Here is a 21500-nt window from a genome sequence, read left to right on the forward strand (position 1 = left end):
TAACGTGTCTCCTCAGTCAGAAAGTTCCTCGAGCACCACTTTATTTTTTAATTAGGAATTCAATGTGCCATTTGTTTATTTCTGTATTAATGTGACTAATGTTTTTTTTTTTCTTCTTTTTTTTTGAGATAACGTACAAGTAAATCCTCAGTGTATTCTGTATTCCCTTCAGTTTTTTTAAACGGTTGTCCTTCTGACCAACAGCAGGCGTGAAGCTGGTGTGTGAGTGGGAGAGGAAGAGGTTTTTAACGGCTGGTTTTACTGTGTTGGTCTCTGGATGTAGACGCAGTCGAATAAATCTGAACACACACAAGTCTCACGGCTACTGATGATGATGATGATCATGGGTTCAATCTGTTGCAGCTCTAACCCCGCCCACCTGTGATGTCACAGGGTCCTGACACGTCTACATCACTGTAGAAATGTGACACGTAGAGCTGCAACCAACGAGCGCTGCCTTCATTCATCTGTTCTGTAAAATGTCAGGAAATAATCCAACAGGTTTTTTTAATTCACTGTCACGTGAGACAGAAAAGCAGTAAATATTCAAGTTTAACAAACTGGAACTGACAATTGTTTGGTCATTTTTAATGGATTGGTCAAATATGCATTGGTTTGTTCTGATGCAAGAAGAGCGTCAGTCGATCCTCTGAGTGAATATTTAATGTTACAGTTTTCACCATTTCCTAATTGTATCACCCGGACCTGTTCTAGAAGTTTAAAGACGTATCTGTGGACACACACACACACACACACACACACACAGTTCCCCTGCGGAGCAGAGACGTAGTCAGACGTGTTGTGGTTCTGACTCGTCTACATCCAGTCACCAGCTCATCTGTTCACTCTCGTTTACTCATCTCCATGGTAACGCTCTACAACGGCTAAATTAACCACAGCAATATGACATAATCCTTTTTATTTATTTTTGTTTTGTTTTTTTAAGTAGAAATGACATTCTGAGCCGGGTTATGTTGTCAATCATGTCCATCTAGTTTTTAGGATCCAAATAAAAACGTGGGTTTAAATGTCCGTCTGTTGTCGTCTGCTCATGTTGATTCGTCTCAACAACACGGCAAAGTAGACCATTTTATTTTTCTACGTGCTGATGTTCCCTCTGAAAAAATAAAAAAAACAGAAATTCACACCGTTCCACTGTTGATGCTTCATAACTGATGGTGTGTATTCTTTGACAGATTCAGCAACTCGAATTGATTATATTGATTTTTTATTTTTGGCTTGATTTTCATACTGTACTGAAATCCACAGAACCTTTGAAGAGTCCCTCCACTCAACAAGTGTGTGTGTGGGGGGGTTTTCTATTCCTGTCCATTCACGTCTGACATTGACTATAGTCGACTTGTATCTGGTGTTTTCACATTCCTCTCCTGGGGGAGATTTCTATCACTTCTCTGCAATTTGAAATTCAAACGAATCCTGGCAAACTAGATTAAGTTTGTCAGAAATACAGAAAACCAATCGCTGTCGAATATGTCAATGTTTTGCATATCATGAACATTCAGTCTCAGAATTCCTCAGTGAGGGAGAGAGAGTGGATGGTTCCAGACACATTTTAGAGGTAAACAATGTTAAACAATATTAGGCATAGCAGATTATTTTCATATACTTTCAAACGTGACTGGAGGGGAACTTTGTTTCCTGGGATCAATATAAACCATTGAGAAGTTTTGGAAAATGATCAGTAATGTAAATGACTTGTATATTCAGAATATTCTGTATGTCGCTACTGTAAGTTTCCGCCCACCACCTTCTGACCCTGACAGCTTTGTTGCACCTGTTGGTGGAGGAACAAATGACTCCGGCCTCTATGACCTGGGCAGACGTCTTTTCAGCCAGAACAGAAGAAAGTGTTTTCAAACTCCTCGTCACAGAGATGAGGAGATAGAAAGACGACAACCAGACGGCTACAAGCCAGAACCTTTGGTATTAATGTGGTCAACCAGACACTTTTTAATTTCAATTCAATTTTTTTTTTTTCTTAACAAAGATCGTAGAACCTGATCGCTGTCAAATGATTTGTAGTAAGTACATCAGAAGAGGCCTGGAGCTCGACAGAACCCAGCAGACCCACCCTCTTTCCAACCCTGCTGCTCACAAATAAAATTAAAAGGTTTTTTAAAAAAAGAAAAACAACAAGGTACAGCATCAGTCTCGCCCAGTGAGTAAGTGCTCGGTGGAGAGAAAGGAAAAGAGGAACAGACAAAAGTAATCTCAAGATTGCTTGTAAAATTACTGTTAAATGTAGATAATATTTGTATATAGGTAGATAATGTTTGGTTGATTGAAGGGCGATCGTAACAGGAACTTAAAGGTCAATACAATCAGAAGGTCGTAGCTCACGAGCTAGGTCGACAGAACCAGTTACACATGCACCAGAGAAAAGAATTTAAAGACATAAAATCCAGATCAAATCTAAATGTTCCATCAAACCGACACCAAATGCGTCTGAATGCTAGATTGATTTTTTGGGGGGGAAAACATGTTGAATTTCATTATTAAATAAAATGGCTAATTGACATTATTGCACATGAGCAACAGACAGTAATACTATATGAACTCTGCTCATCGTCGGCCCCCCTCCTCCTGAAGCACGAGGAGACGTGTCATCGACCGCAACCGGAGAGAAAAACAACGGAATGAAGACTATTTGATTTGGGGAAGAGGACAGACGAGACAGCCAGCGGAGATGAGGGTCGAACACTTACATTGTGCTATCATGTACAGTAAAATGGCTGCATAAGTGCTTTTTCTTAAGCTTGAAGAAGAAAAAAAAACTTTTCAAAAACAGGTATTTATTGTTGAGGCGTCGTTAAAAGTGAGCCTGTGCTCTCCGCTCGGGGCGACCGTGTAAAATCCCTAACGCCTCCAACAGCTCCAAGCGGAGCGGGAGAAAATCTTTCAGGACATAAAAAAATAATGACGTGATGATGTTACCCCCTTCGGATTCTGTCGTGTCAAAGGTCGCTGCTACATTAAAACTGCACGTCATTATGTGCAACATTGGATAAAAGGCTTTGACGATGACTCCTCTACACTCCCGTTCCCTCTGTTGGTTGTTTTTTTTTTCTTCTTATTTTTCATACATATATATATTTATTTTTACATGTTCGGCCGCCTCGGTACTGGTGTTGATTGGCAGTGTCCAGGTCCAATAAGATGGCAGAGTGATTCAGTAAAACACCGTAGTTGCAGTGAGGTTATTTGGGGGAGTCACTCTGGAGGAGGCTGACGGTCCGCTGGTGGTTCTGCTCACACCGGCCCGTTCACCGACACTTCCTGGGGCAGAGGCGTCTCCTCTCTGTTAGGACAGGGGAAACTGTCAGTTCAGATTTCATCTGTATTCACTCTGATGATGGAGCGTATGACACGTCTCAGTCAGACAATGTTTAAACGTCTTCATCTTGATAATTACACAGAGGTTTATTGCAGAATAAACACATGATGATTGTGTGTTCAGACAAGATGCAAAGATCATTTTCACTTTGAGTTTCTCGTGAGGGAACAACCGACGACTGTTTTCTTTTTTTTATTGATAAATTGATGAACTGTTTGGTGTATAAACTATTAGAAAATAGTAAAACATACACATCACTACTTCCTAACACTCAACGTGACCAAAAACAAAAAACCTGGAATTATGAAGTTTAGTTTCAAAGAGCAGGAGCAAATACTCTCACTTATTATTTCAGCTGCACATTAACAAGAGAACGTATGAAAATAAACAGGTTATGAGAAACGCAGAGTGAGTGTGTATCGGTGTGTTCTCGTCCATGTATACAGACGTCAAATATAAAACACAAATACATATGTTCGTCCACTGTCTACATTTGTGTTTTGAGCATATGCAGAACAGATACTAAATTCTATTTGGTCTGCTCTGGTGTCATTTCTGACAAGCAGCAATAATAACAATAAAATAAAACTAATGCTAAGTTTAGATTTATGTAACTAATTACAGGTTGGTGTTCACTTCTTTTTTCCTTCATGCACAATACTGACATTTCTATATTTCAGAGTGAGTGATGTCATTCTTTCAGAGTGAGTGACTGGACGGGCGGACACTTACTTCCTGTCAGTCTGTGTGTTTACAGGAGAGTCGCCAGCAGGCGGCTGCTCCGAGGTTTTAGGATCTGCAAGAGAGAGTTTCTCTAGAGACACCGGACTCTCCTCACTGCAACACACACACACACACACACACACACACACACACACACACACACACACACACACACACACACACACACACACACACACACACACACACACACACACACACACACACACACACACACACACACACACACACACACACACACACACACACACACACACACACACAGGTTAAGAAGTACTCAAAACTGACTCAATCCAGTCATTCAACTCGGTCCAGTCTACAATGACCTCAGTGGCGCACAATATTACTACTCAGCACCTGACAGCTTTAAGATACAAACCTTTTGAGGTCAGTTCCCTGGTTGCCAGGGGTGCCAGCTGTTTCCGGGGCGACGGTTGCGGTGGGACGAGGACCAGCGTTTTTGTCGTCCTCCTCGCTGTCAGATCCCCCGGAGGAGCTGCTGTCTGAGGCCACGATCGGAGCCTTCCTCCCTTCTCCTGCTGTCCCAGCACCAGGACCGACTCCAACATCTGTGTTGAGCAACAGACGCGTTACTGTCAGTTGGTTTTGTTCTCATTCTTTCAACCTTTAACCAACTCTCTAACAGAGGTCCGAGGTCGGCTTCAGTGGCTGGGCTGAGCTGTGACAATGCAGACACACACTCACCGCCCTTGTCGTGGTTTTGTTTGGCTTGTTTATCTGCGTGTGCGTCCACAGGAGAGCTGCACCGGGGATTAGTCTCCGTCCTGTGAGGAACCAGGAGGCAGGAGAGAAACGTGTCACCAAGAGAAATGGACAGCAGCGTCACAAACACCCCTGCACTTTACAAACTGTGTTGTGCTGTTGATTGACAGCTCCAGCCTCCTCATATGAAGACAAGGAGTCGCTCAGAATTGATTATTATAATATTCGTGAAAGTGTTAATGTGACGTGCCGTGCACAACCGTAAACGATTCAATTTGAAATAGAAGTTGAAGAAGAAGAAGAGTATGAATATGACCCAGAAGAGACGTCATCATGTAAGTTACTGTTACATATGAATCATAACATCGGATGTCACACGGTGGTAAAACACTGAAACATGCTGATGGAGCCGCTGAGGTTTTTGTTGTTCATCTTCGGAAATTTGTAGTTTCACCACGACAGACGCATCAACAACATCCACCGTCGCATGATGACGTAGTTTAGTGAAAGTGGAGTCGAATTCTCTGAGCAGCGCTGTCAGCTTTTCCTAAGTCCTATGAATCTTCCTTGACCTCAAGGAATAGGAGATAGGAAAAGACGATAGGAAGGACAATCCCAATCCACCCCTGAAGAACACCTCCACCCCCGCTGCCCTCTCCTCAGCCTACTCCTTCACCCACACACCTCGACATGCAGGCAGAAGGGGGAGGCACTGGTTTGCTACTTTCTCCTGAAAGTGGAAATTTTCTCTCCACCCCCTTCCCCACTTTACTCCTTGATCCCTCGAACTTCACGCTGCGTCTGTAACCTACCCAGGGAACTTCAATATTTGTTGAACTCTACTGCCGACCAGGCCACCTATTTGAGGAATTGGACGTCCTCCTATCGAACATCCCAGAAGATGAAGATGGCTGTCAGCAGCTTTGCGTCTCACCTGGAGAAGGGCTGGAACTCTGTGAAGTGGGCCCAGTTGGTGTCCTGTGTCTGTGCTCCCCTCCCAGCTGAGCTGTCCCAAGATGTTGGGGTCTGGGAGGCTGCATTGCCCCCGGAGTCCCTGAAATTCGCTGTCCAGCCTGGACCTGGACACAAGTCAAACAATGGGCACAAAACAAGACCACAGCCTCCAGGCCAACATGACCCTGGACTTTGCTCCGTGCTCTCATCTACCTGTTTCTGACGTGTTTTGCTCCGTGTCCTCGTCCTCATCAGATTCAGACCCGCGGTCCTGCTCCCTGCCTCCGTTCTCCATGCTGCTCCTGGAGCTTCCCTCTGAGGTCTGGGAGACACCAAACCTGGGCGAGAGGGACATATGAGGAACAACCAGGGCATGATGAGGAGGTGAACATGTGGAGAGGTGCACTGGGGGAGCTAGAAGCTCCAGTAACATTCACAGGTTTACCTTGTTCTGGATTTAGCTTGCGTTGCATAGTTGATCTCGTTCTCCTCCCAAATGTCCTCTTCCTCTTCAGCATCATCAAACTGGCGTATCCTCTCTTTACAGCAGGCTTCGAAAGCAGCCGCGTTGGCCTGTGAACACACAAGACATTTGAACGTTTAGATGTTTGAGAAATCATGTGGTGCTTCCCTGGATATCAACTGTCTCAGTCAACCATGCGTTCATGTGGAAGAGGCGGTAATTACAAACGACATCGTCAGAACCACAAATAAAGTTTTAATATGATATGAAAAGAAACGCTGACACATGCAGGTCGATTTCGTTCAAGTGACATGTAAAAGTGACTTTCTCTAAATAAATTAAAATAATGATATGATCAAACAACTAAAAGAGAGATGAACCACTTGACACATTTTTCAAAATTTAAAGTCAGCCTGAAAATATCATCTAAATAATCACAGGAATTTACCAAGCTCACTATCGAGAGAATATTTTTGCCCGTTTGTCTGACGATGACCAAACTATGATGAAAAGAAGCTGAAGTGACATCAGACAGTTTATCATTGATCATTAGGAATATTGATCAGTGTGTGGATCATTGTTCTGATAAGAGATGTTTAGTTTTTGTTTCTATTTATCGTCACAGTGTCCTCGTGTAGTTCCGAGCAGCAGTGATAGAATCATAAACAAAAATTAATCTGTCTGGTATCAAATCATCTTTATTGAATTCAAATGAAACTCTAATATGAATGCGTCCATGTATTTATTTCATTTGATAAACTCTCCCTCTGTTTAAATATTAACTGTTTTAAAACCAGTGTGGACATGCAACATTCCACTCATCTATAAATATCTGCTGCGCTTTATTATTTGTCAAGTTACTCTAAACTCTTTTGTCCCTGACAGGTTCCTGTTGAATAATTACGCTGGTTTCCAGTGATCTGATTGGTCAGTAGTGGGGCTGTTGACGGGCTTTGTTCTTTTATCCCAACTGCTCCGGAGCAGGTTAGACGTTCAGCATAAGTTACCATGGTGATTTACTCGGTTAAGAAGAGAAGCAGCTTCGTAGGACAGATAATCTGAGTTAAACCTGAAGTTAAACCTGAATTAAACCTGAAGTTAAACCTGGTTAACCACAAATCCTGCTTCGTAGTCCAGACCACAGGGAAACTAGAGCTCTACCCTCTGTTTTGGTTGAACAATGGTATTAGAACTTCCTTTAGCCAACCTTCATAAACCCTGGAGATCTCGTACCACGTGGCAGATAAAACTGCTTAGTGACTTATGGGAAATGAACCCATGGTTTAGATTAATTATGAGAAATAATCATTATGTAACCATTACACTGTGAAATTAACATTCACTTGATAATGATAAGTTAAAGCAAAACCATTTGTCTACGGCTACTTTAATAAGTTGCAGTGCAATATTATGAGAATATTCTCATTCTCCAAAGTAAAACAAAAAAGTAATATGTTATTTCAAGACAAATTATGGCATCACACTGTTAGTCTGGGCTGAGTTTCTTCTGTGCAGAATTTTTAAAAACTACAACATTCAAACGTATTTACCCGTGTTACCCTGAAAAGCAGCAGCCACAGCTGTAGTAGCATCATTTGCAGTATTATTCATGATATTAGTAATAAGCACAATTCTTCAGTAACAGTAAGACACTTACACTGTTATCATCAGCATCTATATTGAAGTTTATTTCGGCAATTCTGTCAAACGTGGCACTGAGGAAAGAGAACAAGCGGAATGTTAAGATGACTGCAGAGGGAAATGTAAGAATGGAATAAAACACATTCAGTCGAGTATTACAATGATACAAGAGACATAAATCAAGTAATGTTTACTGAGAAAGAATACAAACAAGGATTGTCTTTTGCTCTGTCGACTGCTCAGCAGAGACATTTGGTGTCTTGTAAGACTCACTTAATATTTTCATCGTGCTCGCTGAACTCCTCATCATTGAACCCAAACTGATCCACAAAGTTGGCAGTCATCTGTTGGATCTGATAGTCGGAGAAGGCCTGCGAAGGTTAAAGTGGCACTTATCAGGGTGATGTCACTATGCACAGAGGAACTTACTAACTAGAGATGGACGAGGGACGAGTTTTACAGATGTGTGAAGGGTCATTCTGTTTCCATGGCGACGAGTCCTTCCTACCTGCTGGAGGGACAGGTCATTGGGGAAGGGGCTCTCCATGTCATCGTCCTCACTGGATGAGTGCATGTTGTGGGTGCTCACCTACAGGACACAGTACAGAGGTTTGGTGAAAGGTTTTCAGTGTTCAACAGAATACAGTGTCCAGTGGCCTGACATCACGGAAATATTTTCTACAGAAAATAGTCAAATATTAGTCATTGTTCCGGTATGATAGAAATTCATACTGTATGACAATGGCAATAAAAAAGTTGTAATCTCTTGATGCCGTCAATGCTTTAAAGGTTCCCTGTGAACCCTGTGGCACTTTTTCTACCAGTGTGACGTTTCATGCACACAAGTACACAGGAGACATAAGAGCACGGACATACGAAGGTGTGACAACACGGTAAGAAACGCTGCAGCATCACGGGTAAGGACAGAAGTAGACTGTTAGCAGGTAAACATGGATGTAACTAGGGCTGGGCGATAAACCGATAACGTTATGTATCGCGATAGACACGTAATCAATATCAATAGAAAATGCGTTCGATAGAACGTTTCGATCATTTTTTTTTTAGAGTCTAGCTACGCCGGCACTCGTCCTCTGGTACCTAGCAACGTATGGAGTGACAAGCCTAATAGCCAATCATGTAACAGTATCACGTTTGGTTGCGCCATCTCGTTGGCTCGTGTTTGTGTTTCTTTAAATAGGTCATAACAATTATCAATAATTATCGATATTGACCGATATGAAACACTTTTATCGTGCTTTTGCCTATAATGAATTTTCAATATCCCCATTAATGAGGAGAGATCAGTGTCGGAGCCTGTCCTGTGCACGGGGCGGGGCCAGCTCTCACCGCCCGTCACACACGCAGACCTGCTCCGTGTGGCGATGGCAGAGTGAACGGGTCGAAAGTCTGGTTGTACTTGACCAAAATCAATGGAGACAACGCTCGTTGTCACAAGTGCAACAAATGTTTTGCAAGTAAAGGAGGTTACATGAGCGATCTGTGGAAACATTTAGTGAAAGTTAAAATACATCTGAGCCCAAAGCCCCTTCACTGCTGCAGCTGGTGGGAGGAGACGGGGGAGAGGGTGAATGAGTGAAAGACCCACAACCCTTTACAACAGTCTGTACATATTGAGTTTGTGTTATTCAGGACTTTTTCAGTGATGATCGAGCTGGTATGACAGACAGGGATCACACCACATACTTACACGTTCCTCTTTGGTTGAAAGAGAAAGTGCAGTCAGCACTTCACTTTATTAGTATAACTAAGGTACAATGATGGTTGGGGCAACTATCACCTCAACTTTCTTTTGTCTGAGGCTACCAGGACACCAGCGTGTGCTGGGGCCCTAATCTTTTACCTGAATCCCTTATTATATTTTAACCACTGCTGCCTGAACACCAAAAGGTTAACACAAACATAGACTAGCCTACAACCTGCCTACCGACAAATCCCTGCATTCTGTTGAGCCTAAGCTTTGTAAAACCACTGCGGTCTTCAGCCCAATTCCAGTGTAACGGTACAAAAAGCTTTTTCAGATGTAACATGTCGCTTTAAACTTCACAACAAACTTGGCAAATCGATATGCAAGTGGAATACGGTGGCAAAACGGGGACTAGATTATAGGTGTAAAAAGAAGTTAATTGGCCTTCAAAAGAACTTGTCACAGGGCAGTGACCTGAGCTGCAGTCTATAAATGAGTCTCACACCACGTTCACCCCTTTGCTACTAATCATGTCCGGGTCCATATGTGTCATTACAACGTAGCATTGCGTTTGAAGAGATAATGCTTGCAAAGTAGAAAAGGGTTAAGAGTCATTATCCATCTCTCAACAGTAACAACCAACACATTTGAAACATTGCTCCTAGCCAGATTTGAGGCACAAACCCTGAACCTTTGCAGACAAAATCGGGCAAAACAAGCGAACAAGCTTGTCAACTTCAACAACCTGCTAACCAGTTTAACATTCAAGCTTTTAAAACCAGTTGGGAAGAAAACCTGGTTAGTCTATAAACCTAATGAACACTACCCGTTACAAGCCAGCAGTGACTAATATTCACCTTTGTAAGATAATAACGGACAATTGTGAAACCATGTGGCGGGGTACGTTCACAACGTTCAGTCGATTCAAGTGACCTTCGTCCATGCAGCTGCCTGATAGTTCATTCTCAGCCAAGCAAAATAGCAAAATGTTAAACTATTTCCCTAGACAACATAATATTTTTCAGGACATTTGACTTTTTCTCTCGTTTTCCATGTGTTTTCCATGACTGGAAAATTGGTCACGTTTTTCCAGGTTTTCCAGGACACGTGGGAACTGCTGCGTGTTAGTCCCGTCACACAACACACAACAGTTATTTGTTCAACAATGTACCAAGAATAGTACAAGAAATAAACCATTTGTCCATTCCATTCTATTCTCATTTTGTTTACTACTAAAAAGAAAACAAGACCCGATAAGAGTACCATTAATGTACTGGATCAATATGAGCAGTAGTACCCTTGAAATCTAAACAATACCCATCTCTATTCTGAAGGAAAGCCTTGTCCAATTTGTGCCTCAGACAAACAACCAACTATGCATCGCATTTATTGCAAAGAGTGCAACCTGCTGTGACAGGTGCGTGGTGGGCAGAGTAGCCCCCTCCCCTCTGCGCCAAGCAGCGGCAAACCAAAGCAATGAGGAGTCAGAAATGATAATACAATTTAAGAGGAGCTACCATTTACAAAATGTAAAAAGCACCTTTTCTGTTCACAGTCATTTCCATAATGTGTTAAGAAATTACCAATAGGCGTATTATTGAGGTGCCAAAAGGTGCAATGACATTTTTTGGGTGCACCTAAACTATGGGCTGAAATGAAAAATGTAGGCGCACCAGTGCAACCAATGTAAAAAGTTAGTCTGGAGCCCTGGCATATGTTTTCAGGTTTATTAAACAACAAATGTAATTTATTGAGTAACGGCTGCTCTGTCAGTGTGCTGGGCTGCTCGGTCCTGTTCTGAGTAACTGCTACTCTGAACACAGGGCTTAAGCTGGGAGAGAAGAGATGAGAGGAGGTTAAAAAGAAAGAATTCTTCAGCAGAACAAACCCAAACCGCGTTGCTGAATGATCTCACCAGCTCGACTGTGTTCCTCCTGTTAGTCTCTCTCAGGGTCTCGTCCACAAAGCTCTCCCAGCGACCTCTGCAGTCCTCTGGAAGCTCTGTGTGAGTAAACCAAGTTACTGAATTTTCCCCTTGCTTGTCATCTGACATCAGGTCTGCTGCAATATATGATTACCTTTGATGAGGTCAGTGATCTGGGCCTGTACTGGTCCTTTCTCTAGGTTCTGGACCACCATGTTGGCAATTCTGGTCAGATGACCCATGTTGCCTCTCCTGGTGCCTCCCTCAGCCCTGAGATTCACAGGTACATGTATGATCAACTTCAACACAGTTACTCTACTGCAACAACACTTTCACTTTTGTCATCACATATCCGCACTGCACTAATGACAGTAAGTTAAGATTTGTAGTTTTCATGTACATACTCAGCATAAGACAAATAACAAATTGCAACTGCAGAGAAAAACGTACTGGTAGGACATGAGCTAATTTAATGTGAATGTGTCCGAGCATTTTGCCGGCCACTTACTGTATTCTATCATTCTCCTCCCAGGCGTCAAGGATCCTCTGTACCAGTCGACACTTCTGGAAGAGCTGAGGGTTCAGGAGAAACACAGAATGAATAGGAGTCAGGGAATAATTGAGAAAGAAAACACTCAGGCGGTAGCAAAGACACAGGAGCCATGCTGCGCTGCCTGTCTCTACTTCATCAGTGAGCTTGGCCTTACAGCCTGCCACAACTGCTACTCCTGCACTGCTGGGCACAACTAGGCAGAAATTTTAAAAAAGTGAAAATCTAATGGGTCTTCTCGATTGATGCAGCGATGGACTGAGTTTGAGGCTGTAATGTGCTGATGCAGCCACCTACATGAGCCACAAGGGCGTTGTGGAAGGAGGCCTGTGGGTCAACGGTCCTGCCTGTCTCCAAGGCCTCCCCCTGGGCCTCAGGGTTAGAAGCTGCAGCGGTGCCATCGTGGTTCTGAAGGCCTGGACAGGGCCGCTCCTCTGACGAAGGGTGGTTCAGGATGGCCGCCACACTCAGCTCCACTTGGAAGTGCAAAAAATTATTCCAGGAGTATTTGAAGAACAGATCCTATTCAGAAAAAGATAGATGGATGGCAAAGTCACTGACATGCTGCAGAAGAACTAAAACAGAGCACTCAAAGCAGTTTTGGTTGTTTAATAAATGCTTATGTACTAAATTCATATGATATGATAGGAATATGAAACTCTGCACTGCCCTCGTGTTGCTCAACTGAGGCAACAGCAGAGCTTCTGAATTCTGGCACACAAAGCTCTATGGTCTTTAATGAACCTGCTGTAAAGAGGCCGCGCCCACAGCCTTTTCATGAGGGAATGTGATAATGTAATCAGTGGTTCCCTCCCTCATGACTAACCTTGGGCAAATCTGATGCAACTTTCTCAGATGTACAAACGGAATCTGACAAAAATGTCTAAAAACGTCTTCTAAACCAGTGGTAGCCATGAGGGCTCAAACACCAGTGACTAGTAGAAGGAGTCAGAGTTCCACACAGTCAAGTCGGGCTCAGCCTACCAGTAGTAGGTCCATGGTGCCAAGATTGCAGAGCTCCTGGCACATACTGGGGGCATTGGTCTGCAGTAGGGCGGCCACCAGCCGGGCCACGTGAAGGCGGGCGTTCCCCAGTGGCTGCTCTAGAACGCCAACGGTTGTCAATATTGCACTTTTCTGTAGGTGGAACAAAAAAGTGTTTTGTCACCCTTACACTTGAAGCCTGATTTTCAATCCTACAACTGGATCACAGAGCGAAACAGGAGGTGGTGTAACAGCTAAAAAGTGTACTTTTGTCAATTCACCATCAGCCTCTGCACTGTATTTAAAGTGTTCAACTGTGCTGCACATCACAAAAACTACTATTCAGAATGAATCTAATAAAAGGTAAATCATAATTTCCATGAGCTCATGTTTAGAATGAAATTTGCTTCATCACTGCAGTGCGGTTTCACCTTGGGGGGATCCAGAAGAAGCTGCTGGAAGTCCTTTAAATGGGGCTCAATGGCATTTAAAATACTGCTGTTGACAGTGTAAGACCTTTCATAACCCTGAGAATACAGATCCATCAGCCCTTCCAACCTGGGACACAAACAGAACAAAACATTAGATAACTATGAAAATCATACTGATAACAGTATTAAGCGGCAGTAACAGTAGTAAGTGCCTTTTTCCCTATTCATATATACAGAATACCTATATAAGCAGAGGTACAGGCTTTTCCTCTGTGTTCCGGATACATTACAGAAGAAAATTTAAAAAATCACCCAAGCCCCCAACATTTAAAATGAAGAACTAGACATGGAAACACTTTGACTCACCCAGACCTCCTGGTCTCCAGTAAGGTAAGTAGCACTTGAGTTCCGTTAACGATGGAGGCCTCGCTCCTCTCCCCCTCAAATAAGTTCTTGAGGAGCCCCGCCACACTCTCCTGCCTGAAAGGTACACAGGTCTGTGCTGTAACCAATATGATGATGATGATGATGATGATGACGACGACGACATGCTCATGAGGTGCTGAAAGGTCCCAACAGTCTGCAATTTACTGTTAAATTACATTGATGGAATCTCACGGGTGATTCATCCAGGATTTTTTCCAGCAGCAGGGGCTCTTATATTTGTATTTCTTTTTTTTCTCTCTCTCTCTCTATATATATATATATATATATATATATATATATATATATATATATATATATATAAGGAACCGATAAGCAGAAGCGATATTTAACTTTTTCTCACAGGTACCCGGTAACACCACTCTGCCCTTACTAGTGTCATGTCATGTCATGTCAAAATAAAAGCCCTTGCAGAGTCGTAACTGGCTCTGCTAGCAAACGTTTACACAAACACTACAATGTGAGGTTTCTTTATTTTTCTTCTCTTCACTCCGCTTTGGGAAATAAAGGTTAGGCCTGTGCTACAAAACAGGATTTGTGGTTAGCAAGATAACTTCAGGGTTAAGAAACTGGACACTCTAAAAACTGACACTAAAGGGCATCGTAAACTTACGACTCTAGTACGGCCAATAGTGGGTCAGCCTCCATGTTCTCCTGCATCTGATTGGCCTGGTCTCGACTAAGGCGGATGATGTCACAAAGCGTTTGGGACGCATTTGATTGTCTCTGAAAGTTAAATTGTTGAGTTATTGAATCTACATCAAACTATGCTCCGTCAGGTGAAGTTCATCACAACAGCATAGTGACAGGCTTCACACTCACCTCCTCATCTTTGCCAGTATGGATGAGCTCTGTGAGTCTCTGTACCAAATTCTCCTCGTTCAGCCACTGGGATGGAAACAACACACTGCATGAGACAGTTACTTACTCTTACTCAGCACTGGCACACAAACATAGTTAGATCACGTACATGGAGGACCTCCTGCCTCAAGGGGGCAGGCTCTACACAGCTGATGAGGCGAAGCAGAAGGTCCATCATGGCGGAGGCATCAATATGTTTCAGCACCAGACCAATGAAGCCTTCCTTTTTCTTCAGAAAGGTAATCACCTGAGAAAAATGAAAATGTGCTTTTGTTTCGTTCGCGGTACACTGTGTCAAGTTTTGTATCGGTGCAGTGCGTTAACCGTGTGAGCCACCATCTTTTTTCGATTCTACCTGTTCGGTTTTCCTGGCAATGAGATTGCCGATAGTTTTGCTGAAAAAGCTGGCGAGTAACGGGTTGAGGGGCGGGTCCTGCTCCAAGAAGTGGTAGAGCATCTCGAGGAGGGACTCCTCCCCGCCCAGCTTATCATTTATAATGGACACATCTGATGTCAGGAGCTCACAAGCAATGTTGGGAAATCTAAAAATAAAACACAAAATGACAATGAGGAGTATTGGTGCAATTGATAAGTAGGACTTTTTGTAAAGTAAATTCCAATAATTTGAGCCCTGACAAAACAATTAAATAATTTGAAACTATATGAAATGTGGACATTTTCACTCACTTGAATCGGCTCCTCTCCTCCAGGTCAGCAGGCGGCTCTGTGGTGATGAGGCTGACCAGCTCCTGCATGCAGTGTTCCTGGGAGAGGAAGAGGAGCAATCTACGATTTTGGGCTTTGCACTCCTGCAGGACGTCGTCCTCCTCCATCAGTTCTCTCAGCGTCACGTCCTCCCTGTCCAGCAGCTGGTCGATATGGGAGGTGGTGTGCAAGTCAAACTTCCAAAACATGGTTGCCGCTGGGACGGGGGACACAGCCCTGGGTCATACGACAGCAGAGTGAGAGATGGTGAAGAGTAAGATGACACAGGAAGAACCAGAAGTGGCCAAAAGAGAGTTTTAAAAAAGGGGAATAGTAGGGAGAGAGACTTGATGATTCAACTTTTAATTTATTTTTTACATCAGATGTTTACATGAAGTATAATATTCTTTTGTGTAAACTTGTGCTTAATATTCTGATTCAGTTTGATCAAATTAAGCTGTGGAAAGGGTCACACTCTGGTCTGAACTAGATTCTATATGATTCAGAAACAATTAAATCTACTGTTCTTTCACTTCAAACTGTTCTTTAATGTAAAGTCAATTAAAAAACAAGCCGGGACTTTGGTTAATTGCATGTGTATGACCACAAAGGTTAAAGACACGTGAAGGAAAGATTGGATAGTGAAGTCAGAGCATGGAAACAGAGTAGATGCTCCTGGATTTCAACAGACCACTACATTGCGGATTTTTGTTTTCGGCTCATTGTGTGACTTTTTAAACCTGAACCAAATCCAAATAATAGAAATGGCACTAGATTTGACTGTCTCTTTATTGTGTATAGAGCTCTCGGCCATGTCTTCAGCCCCTACGACACAGCCCGTCCAAGGCAGGTTGCTGCACTGCTGCACTACTGCCGTTGTGTGTAAAGGCATTGTTGTCTCAGCCTTTAAGCCGTCAGTGGAGGTAGTCGCAGAGCCAAATCAGTCTGCGTGAAAAGGCAAATCTTCTTATTCTTTTGTGCAGAGTGGGCACAGCTCAGTGCATTACTGCCTCCCACTGGTGCAGTTACAGTATTGCCCATTTATATCTGTGAGAGCTCTACCCAATTTGCATAGTATAGTCAAGATACATATCGTAGGGCAGTGAATGAAACCTTAATTGTCAAAGACCTGCTTTAAAGTTCAAAGAAGGGACATACATTTTATACATAGTAAATTTCTCTATGTCTTTGTATTGGTCAGATGTCCTTGTAGAAATTAGTGAAATACTGGGATTAACTCTAAATCTCGCCCGCGGTGCCTGTGTGCAAGAGATTGATCCACCACTCCCTGTCAACTCCCCCAAGCTTCAATTGCTCTAGGTTCTTTCGCTCTTTGCTCAATGTCACAGACGAGATCCAAACACACTTGTGTCATAAACCGGTGGATCAGATCTACACTGGGATTCATGCAGATGGAGGCAGTCACTAATAAAGCTCTGCTCTACCAAATGTAAACAGATCTGATCTAGAATTGAACATATCTACAAACAATTCAATACCTAGCTTGATCAAAATGTTATGTTATTTACCACAACCACCAGTTGATGGATTATGGCTATCCACATAAATGTTGTCATAGTCTATATTATTACTCAGGGCTGAGGGATAAACTGGTTCATACCGAATATGTTGTGGTGTTTATTTTCCGTATGAAGATAACGTATTTTTCATATACTGTAACACTGGTGCTAATGGTTGGAACGGGGCGAAGAGCGCTCTAACGCCATTTCAGGGGGGACCCATTTCGGGCTGGACCCAGACGCTGTCCTATCCGGACTGGACCCACAACTGTTAGATCATTCTACAACAGTAGAATAAGCCATAATAAACCAATCTCCGAGTAATTCATCACTCAATCCATAAAAAAAAGAAGAAAAAAAGAAAGAGGTAAAACGGCCATCTCTATGCCGTCATGGAAAAAATTTAAAATACCGTTATATACCATGAAACCGATATCATTTTCAAAAATATCGGGATATATGTTTTTGGTCATACCGCCCATTACAAAAGGACGAAAATGCTCACACATACCAGTGGATGAAATGTGGATATCTTTAATCAGACCTCCCGCTCGGGCAGGCAGGCATTTGTATTTGTGCAGACGACAAAGAGTGTGGCGAGGCCTGGCATTTATCAGCATGGGTCTCCTCTTAAAATGCAGGCCTCTTTAGGAGATGAGACACCGAGAGGCTCACCATAACCTGCAAAACAAAGAGAAAGGACAGTGTGTCATCAGAGCACTTAGACATGATTTTACATCAGAGTTGTGATGTCTGTTCTCCACCAAATATGAACTTGGGTTGTCTTCATTGCGTGTCCACTCTAAAATATAGGCACTTTAGCTTTTATGATTTTTATTGATCATGCAATACCACCAGGGAGGCATCTGATCGCCCCCAAATCCATTCTGCAGCAATGCAAAGACCCCAAACATAGAGTCAGAGTCACATGAAGATAAATCATGAGACAGAACTGTGGCAAGTTCTCTGGGATGCTTGGAACAACCTATCTGCCAATTACATATAATATATATATATATATATATATATGAACAAGTGTATCTCAGTTCTGTATTCAAGTTAAACAGAAATCACCCCAATATTTGATTTTAATTTTTAATTTAAAAAAAAGAAAAGGATTTAGCTATTTTTGACTGCACTTTGCAGGAAGTGAACAGATAAATAAAATGATTTGTGAAATCACTATTGAAAAAGGGTTAGTCAAAACTAGTTAATGAAACAACCATGAAAGATTAGTTCCACTCTACAGGCTGACACGCAAAATAATTAAGCAAGCGAAAATAAATAAATAAATAAATAAATAAAGTGGACCTACCCCTGCGCCTAACATTTGATTTCATTTCCTTCTCATGTCTCATCAGCTCTGCAACCACAAAGGTTTTTAAATACCTACCGACAGATAAAGGTAAATGGAAGATGCATCTTAATGATGGAGAACAGTTTAGTAGTTTTTAGTTTGTTTTTCCTCTCATGGTTACCGTGGCAGCTGATCTAGACAACCTGAACACAACAGCAGCAACAAAGGAAAAACATTACATCTGCTGGCTTTGTCAAACCTAACCAGTTTCTCTGAGCAACATGCTACCAACTGTTGATCGTGGAAGTAAAGCTCAGGGAGGAAATTAAAAGGGCTTCCTCCTTTTTCTTTTCCTCCCCGCCCCCCGAGGACGACCATTCCTTGCACATGCAGCAGCAGCGTCCATCTGGCATACATTTACAGAGTACACAAGAGCAGTAATAACCCGTTGAATGCTCCCTGTGGACACTGAGCAGGGAAGCAAATGCTTGACTTTGCATCCAAAATAGAACCCGCCAGAGGCAATCGCAACAACAACAGTCTACTGGCACATATAACAGACAATGAAAAGAGCAACAATAGCACACATGAAAGGGCAAACGCATAGATGTTGTGAGTCAACAGCCGTCTGTAATTTGGCAAATTAAAATGCAGTCAAAGGAATGTCTATCTAGATTTCACATGAACTCTGCTTTACATACAGAACGCAAATAAAGATGCAGCTGGTGGCCACTGAATGTTTTTCATGTTCTTCTAGATACTTAGTGGCATGTACTAGCAAATGATCAACCAATCTGCAGCAGTGCACTTCAGAGGACAAACATAAGCTACAGTTCCAGTCGGCCTGTTGCTGCTCACTTGCACTTAGGTCCACTGAAGTTGTAAAATTAGATGAAGAGACCTGCATCTAAAGCTCCATACACAGACGAGGATCAAAATACTGACAGCTATTGAAAGGCCTGTGACTTAACTAGTGCCTTGAAATATTCTAGAGCTGCAGCAGTTAATGGATTGATGGATTAGTAATGGATTACTAAAGTAATCGGCAACTATTTTGATAATGGATTAATCGGTTCAAGTAGTTTTTATGAAGAAGCTTCTTAATAGTTTCTGGTTTCTTTGCTCCTCTGCGACAGGGAACTGAATATCTTTGGTGTGGACAAAACAAAACATCATCTTGGTGGTTTGAGAAACACGATCGACAAACGACTCATCCATAAATCCAGGAAAATACTCGACAGATTAACCAATATTGAAAATATTCCTTCTAGTCTGTGTTTCATCAAATCACATTACTAATAATCTTTGGGTTTTGTTCCATCAAACAAAGAAAGCTCTGATAACTTGAGAGACCACGATTTCCTTACAAATCTTATCTAGTGATGGAATGTATTTCAAGATGACAGATCAACCCCAGACGTACCTGGGGATGACTAACAGACATGAGGGAGACTGTGGACCGAGTCCTGGCACCGAGTGCACATCAACTGACCTGCGGCAGGAGCTCGCATTACTGTTGACTTCGACTCCAGCGACGCCGCGGTCACAGACCAGAGATCCAGACACGACGTGGATTAACGTGGCGGGGACCACGAGCCCACCGTCGTGGTGTCAACACGGGGACCTCGTGTCCCTGACTTCAGTCGACCAGGTGGACCGGCTGCACTGGACACACTTGTTACCGAGCCCGACGCTCACCTGGACTCGACTGGTCAACGTGGTCCGGCGACTATGTGTCTTGGACTGTGGTTGACCACTGTACCAGCCCGCTCCCCCGGGCTCTTCTGACCCACCTACAGCGAGCACTCCGTTTCAACTACGTCCGCGTTAGTTCCTCCTTGATTAGCACGGAAGCTAATTAGCTACTAACAGTTAACGTGTACAGACCCGACATCGCCAACTTCACTAGCTCCACAACTTCGGCTCAACTTTGTCGACGAAGCAGCAGCGCGGTGACGTTCAGCTGCTCGCCCGAACTCATGACGCTGGTTTCTGTCCAGAACTTACCTGTGGTCGGAACCCGCTGCTGCTGCCGTCTGTGGCGGACTGTCGGTGGACTGTCGGTGGACTGTCGAGTCGCTAGCTCTGCGGCTAACTGTGAGCTACCCGCGCTAGCTAACGCGCATTAGCCTGAGCGAATAGTGATTTGTTTTGAAGAAGGGGTCAGCCTGCGACAGCGCTGCTACTGTAGCTAGCTCAACTTAGCTAACGTCAGCCAGATGTTGCTTTGAAGTCGACCGAATAAAAGAGTTCCCCGACGTCACCGGCTGCTTGACACTAGAAGCAAAAGCTGCTACTCCAGAGAGGGAGAGTGGGATTCGAACTCTCGCACGAAGTACTTCGGACGCGAGGCTAACTTTAGCATGCAAGGCAGGAAAAACTCTGTCATATTTTTCGAATCAAAATGGCGACATGGTGTCGAGAGCGCGCAGCAGAGCTACGGGGCACGAGCACGAGCACGCGCACCGACTTCATACGGTGTGGCGACTCTGTTGACTTGTCTCGACTAACAGTCGATCTGAAGGCCTTCACGTGACACACACATGGTTTATATTAATGCACAGCAAGAGGGTTATTTTTCTAAAGTTTGCTATGTTGGCATTAAAACACGTGTATGTTTATGAAAACAGTTACCCATAAAGTTTGTTCTGTTTAATAACAGTACAAGGAAATACATTATATATATAATTATAAATGTATGTATTTTCTTTAAATGTAAGAGATAAAAGTTGAATGTCCCTTTCTTTATTCTTTCTTTCTTTCTTTCTTTCTTTCTTTCTTTCTTTCGTGTGTGTGGGTGGGGGGAGGGCGGGCAGTTATATATACATTTTTAGATGAGCCTGACCTCTAACCTTTAAATAAATATGGAGATATACATATACTACAGAACATCATGATTATTTAAAACACACACAAGGTTGTCATTGCTTTCACTATCTGAGACCACAGGTTTCAGCTGTGAGACAAGTAGTTACGCACAATGGACTGAATGTGGCTGAGTTAGATATTCAGGGCGGGCAGATGAAACTAAAACTGATGCAGTCCAATACAACAGTCCCGCAGAGAAGCACGGTGTCCTGCTGATTCAAACGTATGGTCAGTGTGCAAGTTGGTGTGGCATTGTATTTTTTGGTGTTTCTAATAGTAAGTCTACTGACATAAAAAAAAAGCATGGTGGACAAAATATTAGAAAGTCAACAGC

The 21500-nt window shown here is 43.0% G+C and overlaps 1 protein-coding gene across 5 annotated transcripts; it reads right to left on the reverse strand.

Annotated features, from left to right (window-relative positions):
• Positions 1 to 1940: 1940 nt before the first annotated feature.
• ppp6r2a (protein phosphatase 6, regulatory subunit 2a) lies at positions 1941 to 20821 on the reverse strand. Of its 5 annotated transcripts, XM_035626543.2 has the most exons (25): positions 20306 to 20819; positions 18317 to 18390; positions 17513 to 17682; positions 15464 to 15718; positions 15132 to 15318; positions 14886 to 15023; positions 14738 to 14803; positions 14529 to 14641; positions 13838 to 13951; positions 13472 to 13598; positions 13041 to 13193; positions 12354 to 12578; positions 12015 to 12079; positions 11661 to 11776; positions 11498 to 11583; positions 8338 to 8466; positions 8151 to 8248; positions 7894 to 7951; positions 6219 to 6346; positions 5987 to 6111; positions 5754 to 5898; positions 4802 to 4881; positions 4476 to 4665; positions 4088 to 4192; positions 1941 to 3319 (listed from the first exon to the last, which is right to left on the reverse strand). In XM_035626543.2, exons 4-25 carry the CDS (start codon positions 15688 to 15690, stop codon positions 3271 to 3273), a joined length of 2724 nt encoding a protein of 907 aa, XP_035482436.1. In that variant the 5' UTR covers positions 15691 to 15718; positions 17513 to 17682; positions 18317 to 18390; positions 20306 to 20819; the 3' UTR covers positions 1941 to 3270. The 5 variants fall into 5 exon arrangements, with proteins under 5 accessions (XP_035482436.1, XP_035482438.1, XP_035482434.1 ...); XM_035626545.2 differs by lacking the exon at positions 18317 to 18390 and having other exon boundaries at positions 11498 to 11574; positions 20306 to 20821; XM_035626541.2 differs by lacking the exon at positions 18317 to 18390.
• Between the last annotated feature and the right edge of the window lie 679 nt (positions 20822 to 21500).

The sequence above is a fragment of the Scophthalmus maximus genome, chromosome 2 (assembly GCF_022379125.1).
Source record: "Scophthalmus maximus strain ysfricsl-2021 chromosome 2, ASM2237912v1, whole genome shotgun sequence".
NCBI classification, from domain to species: domain Eukaryota; kingdom Metazoa; phylum Chordata; class Actinopteri; order Pleuronectiformes; family Scophthalmidae; genus Scophthalmus; species Scophthalmus maximus.

Coding starts and splice junctions, on each gene's coding strand:
- ppp6r2a (XM_035626541.2), bottom strand. CDS start 15,690: ATGTTTTGGAAGTTTGACTTGCACACCACCTCCCATATCGACCAGCTG. Junction 7,952..8,150: donor GAGCACGATGAAAATATTAA/GTGAGTCTTACA, acceptor CTCTTTCCTCAG/TGCCACGTTTGACAGAATTG. Junction 6,347..7,893: donor TAGATGCTGATGATAACAGT/GTAAGTGTCTTA, acceptor GTGTGTTCACAG/GCCAACGCGGCTGCTTTCGA.